Source organism: Notothenia coriiceps, unplaced genomic scaffold (genome assembly GCF_000735185.1).
Source record: "Notothenia coriiceps isolate Sejong01 unplaced genomic scaffold, NC01 NC01_scaffold00007822, whole genome shotgun sequence".
Classification (NCBI taxonomy): Eukaryota; Metazoa; Chordata; class Actinopteri; order Perciformes; family Nototheniidae; genus Notothenia; species Notothenia coriiceps.
This window is the reverse complement of record NW_011340523.1, coordinates 1-5,294: the sequence shown is the minus strand read 5'-3', so window position 1 is coordinate 5,294 and position 5,294 is coordinate 1. Positions and strand designations below refer to the sequence as shown.

At 39.3% G+C, this 5,294-nt stretch overlaps 1 protein-coding gene across 1 annotated transcript; it reads right to left on the bottom strand.

The window, feature by feature from the left end:
* Positions 1-1,843: 1,843 nt before the first annotated feature.
* LOC104944290 (voltage-dependent N-type calcium channel subunit alpha-1B-like) lies at positions 1,844-4,226 on the bottom strand (the record flags this gene model as incomplete). Its single annotated transcript, XM_010769807.1, has 5 exons — positions 1,844-1,877; positions 2,364-2,447; positions 2,527-2,637; positions 3,349-3,513; positions 4,025-4,226. Coding segments are annotated over 5 exons (568 nt in total), but the record flags the coding sequence as incomplete, so codon positions are not given.
* Between the last annotated feature and the right edge of the window lie 1,068 nt (positions 4,227-5,294).

The window sequence follows — 5,294 nt, the reverse complement described above, 5'->3', positions numbered from 1 at the left end:
GCAGCAACTTCGTAAGGCACTCGTGAGGGCATCTTGCCAAATCGTGAGGGCATCTTGTTATCATCGGTGCCATCGGGCATTCGCCCTCACTCTGATCGGGGCGAATGCCCGATGGCACCGATGATAAAAAGATGCTCTCACGATGGCCTTACGAAGGGCAAAATTGACACACGAATTCAACACGAAAATGAACCTTCGCAAGGTCTTTCGACAATTTTTTGGCATGCCAAAGATTTTGCCACCGCTCACGAAGTTGCTGCCGATGGCTTAAGATGCCCTCACGAATGTCCCAATGTTGTTACGATCAGAGCTGAATTTGAACATTTCCTTTATCGTGTGTCCATCGGGTTGTTTTATTGCACAACAAAATCAGGTAAACATATTATGTAAATAACCCAATTTTTGTTCTGTGAAACTGAAAAGGATATAATATATTATTTTGAAGGCGAGTTGACAGGAAGTTGTTGTTGCTATGGAAACAACATTACGGAGAAAACTTAATATCTTCTACACATAAAGACAGATAAAGTAAAGAACAAAGTCTGAAAATATCAGTACAGTATCATAACATATAATTCACACATAATCGTTTTTGTTACTTTCGTTGCAGTTGTATGTCTTAAATGTAATGTAAATGTTGCCTTTGTGTGTGGTTCGGGGCCATCTTCGTGCAAAATTCACAATTCCATATTCGTGTGTCCATCGGGTGTCAATTTCAGGACAGTGTGACAGGGGCTTAAAGACATTTCAATGTACGTGATTGGAAATAAAATCTTCTATTCTTTTAAGTTTAAGATTTCGCTTGATGTTACTTCCTTGTAATATCACAAAAGAAACAGTCTGTGGAAACAAAAAGGGATTTCTTACCAAACTTTGTGAGTCTTTCCTTTATTGTAAAAAGGGCAGACATAAATCTACACTACACACAGAGCACATCTGATGTTCTATTCATCTAACTGGACACTCAAGGATATGAGGATAAACAAACCATCTCCTGCTTTGGGCCTCAAGGTGCATTTGAACATCAGAAGCTGGAGGAGCTTTGTCCATTCTGAGAAAGTAACCCCTCTGATGTCATCAGCAATTCATGATAAGAAAGACAGGTTTGCAAGACACCTTTTTATCTTTGCAATGATGGCTTGACAAAATATATTAATAAGTCAATTCACTTCCTGATGTAAAAAGACTGACACAATGGGGAATAAAGCCCCCTCAGGCATGGCATCTGGGGATTTTCCATGTCAACAGATATTAGTTAAAAATGCACCTGCAGTGTCTACATTTCATATGTTTAAAGGCTATCTTCTCAAAAAGTCTGAATTCTCTGCTTCAGTAGCACTTACTGTTCTAGTCCAATCACTATCTATATTCTGATGGTTTACACAGAGAGATTTGTTCATGTATCATTCATAGCCTGATCTATAGATCATATCATATCTTGTTTATATATTAAATAAGAAAGAAGGCAAGCTAAAGAGCAGGCAAAGTCACTCACCGTAGTCTAGTGATTTGGGACCAGGGCATGGCATCACCATGGAGGACAGTTGACAAGATGGAAACGTAGAGCGAGAGAGAGAGAGAGAGCGAGAGAGAGATACACACAGACAGACAGACAGACAGACAGACAGACAGACAGACAGACAGACAGACAGACAGACGGACAGACAGACAGACAGACAGAGGGATAAAACAAAGAGAGAGAGGGATAACAGAGGGAGGTGAGGAGAGAGGACGGAGAGGCGGGAGAACAGGAACAGTCATATTGCCCAACATAAACTGATACAGCTCACCAAATACACACATGTAAATCAGTCAAAAGCTACTTCACAGTACACACATGTATGCAGGTCCACAGAGTGTCTGGAAAGATATCAAGGCTGTCAAAAAACAAAGGGCATTCATGTGACAGCAACTAAAGCAACCGACCATTGCTCCCAAGGCCTGATAGCTCTGATTACACACCGCACTGAAACAAACACTCCACAAGAGAAGGATTGTGACTTTCCTGATCCAATATTGATATTATTTTCCTTGCACTGCCCAACTCTGCTTCTTGTTGTCCTCCCCAGATGTTTTATCCTGCACATAAACAAACCTCTCAGGCATAAACTATACCAACTCAACCGATAAAGTGCCTAGCCAATCAGAGGCTATAGGGACTTTGTAGGGTGGCATTTTTCCTATTATGTAATTCGCCTTAATATGAAAAAACTTCAGTCAATTTGCATAATAACAAGTCACTACTGTTTGTTGGACTAGTGTGTTTTTGGAGCAATGGGTCTTTGGAACAATAGGCATCTGTTTTCTGGATAACGGGCTGCTGAACAAACAGGATTTCTTTCTAATTATTGGGCTGCTCTTACATTGATTTCAGTCACCAGGATGTCAGTGATGCTGCCCAACACTGTGACAAAGTCAAACACGTTCCAGGCATCCTTTAGGTAGTTCTGAGAAGCAAAAGTTGAAAATCATTAGTTGTGATTCATTACTCAGAGTTTGTAACGTTGTTTCATTGATATTACCCACCAATGGACCAAAAGCAATGATCTTGAGGATACACTCCAGAGAAAAGAGAGTGGTGAAGACGATGTTGAGGTTCTTTAGCATCGCTTCATAAAAGTCTGGAGCTCCATGGAACTGAAAGACAACGTCATATAAAGTTATCTTGCTGACATGTTGGAGTAATATATTTTATTTATTGTTTTGGCATTTTGGAAAACTCTTATTTGGTGTGAACCGGTACTTTGAGAGGTGCCGGTTCATGTCGTAGGCACTGCAATGGTGCCCTTGAGCAAGGTAATGAACACCACAATGATCCCAGTTCCCTCACTGAAAAACCTAAATGTAGACTTTAATGAAATGTATTATGTCAACAGAGTTTTGAAAGCAATAATATAATATTTAAACAAAACATATTAGGTTCAACTTAATATTATTGCTTTCAACTAACCTAATACAGTTATGCAAAATGTGTTGACAGAATACATTTAATTGAAGTCATTGTTTCAGTTTGTTCAGTGCATACTGTATGAAGCTACAGAAAGCATGTGGATGGCCATCATCTCATTCTAGGTTTTAAACATGTTTTTACCTTTATACAGAGCTTGGCTAGCTGTTTCCACCAGGCTTTATGCTAATGAAATAGCTTCTGGCAATTGCTTCATATTTACTGTGCAGACGTGGGAAAGGTATCAGGGAACAAACTTAGCATATGTCTCAAAGCGTCAAGATGTTACTTTCACGAGCTACTGAATCCAGGACTGACTCCATATAACATTCAAAAAGGCCTAACAAACGACATGCATTTAGCATTATGTTGGTTAAAATATCCAACTCATAAATTCTTACCTTCATCATAAGCACCACAGTGTTGAGGGCAATCATGATCATGATGGAGTACTCAAATGGAGGTGAGACCACAAACTTCCACATCCTGTACTGGAAGGATTGCGTGTTCTGGGGCATGTAGCGGGTCAGAGGTTTGGCATTTATGGCAAAGTCAATACAAGCCCTCTGGAACAGAAAGCACAGCTCTGCTTCACTGTCTGTGTGCAAACCCCAGTCTTGGTTGATTACCAATAAGCGAACAAACATTCTAGTCCCAGCTGCTTTTTTTTTTCAATTCACAAAATGTAACGAGAATTTCTTACATGGCTTTATCAATGTGTTTTCACTGTGCTGTGCTAAAATAAATGTGCTCACTGTCAACATTTAAAAATGAGGTAATTCTACATTATCTCTAATACAGACACTTATCACACCTCCATAAAACCAATAAGCAAAACCTTTGTCTGCAAATTTTTTTAAGACATGTTGGTTGTGCCTCAGTATGAGCTCCTCAGGCTTCTTTATCACAAGCCTTTCTTCAATGTTTTAAGAAAATCTGTTCATAACATTTGAGAATATCCAGCAAACAAAAAGGCAAAATTAGGTAAACCTGATGATGGAGATAGTGATTACAGTAGTGTGCGCGGGATTCAGACTGGATTCAGACTGTCCAGATGACATTGTCTTTCTGCTTTACCTCATTCTTTTCCAAGCTGCACTCAGACATGGCCTTGTCTCCCTGCTCCTGGAAGGTGATGATGATCAGAGCAACGAAGATGTTGACAAAAAAGAAAGGGAAGACCACGAAATACACCACATAGAAGATGGACATTTCTATCCTGTAGCCTGGACTGGGGCCCTTGTCTTCAAAGGTAGCGTCCACAGAATGCTTCAAGACCCTGTAAGAGAGGAGAGCACACACACCAGGGAATGAGACAGAGTGACACACAGCCTGCAGGGTTATTCTCCAAGGTAGGAATACCCTAACAAAACTAGAACTATATCTGTCATTTTGTAACCGCACATGTAAATGATTAATGATTCGTCTTGCCAGTCATGTGCAATATTTACATATTTTCTTCTCTGAATGTTATTTTAATGGGGCTTTGGCCACAATATGTTTTAGGTTTAATGCAGCTGTTGAACAGTAGCTCCCTGGGACAAAAAAGTACCTAATCTTATCATTTCTAAGTTTCCGCTCATTGTTTTGATCTTTAGGCTCCCAGCATTAATGCTAACATTAGCATTGTTTCCATTAGCAGCGGCAGGAAGCTGTTCTAAACTAAAAATATTTGGCTTTAAAAACGAAATATTTGAAGAACTTTAAAATAATAATTAACCTGCAACTTGTCAAATAAAAATAAAAGCACATCCCCTGTCGCCATAGTAACTTCTGCCTCGATGCAAATGGTGAAAGAGGACAGGGAGCTGCCAAGTGTAGCCACTGAAGATGGACTGACCTTTAACCCTGTAAAGCCCAAATATAGAAAAACATTCAAATTTTTGTTTTGACCTTTCAGATGTTGTTGTAGGGAGCCTCTGGGGCAGAAATAAAAGAGTTTTAAAATTGTTTACGTTTTGGTAAGTTTTTAGGGAAATGTTGTAATATTGCAACGTTGGCGGGAGGAGAATTTTCTGTAATTCTACTCACATTGTCTGAATAAATATATTGAACAACTAAGGGTTCATTTGCAGGATTGATTGCTTACTTAGCCCTATATCAGTATATAGCATGAATAATAATCACACATCAGTCATATTTGTTATGAATAGTCATTTATTAAATATGAATACAATGGTAGTCCCAAAAACAGTTCCTGTCGTCAGAAAAGCACCAGACAGACGTCACACTTGCTGCATTGCGTCTTTGTGTAAAATTACATCCTCTGTGATATCTGGACCAGACAAATCAGTATTGGGACTGATAAAATATTTTTTCAGCCAGCGATACCTGTCACAAGGCTTGG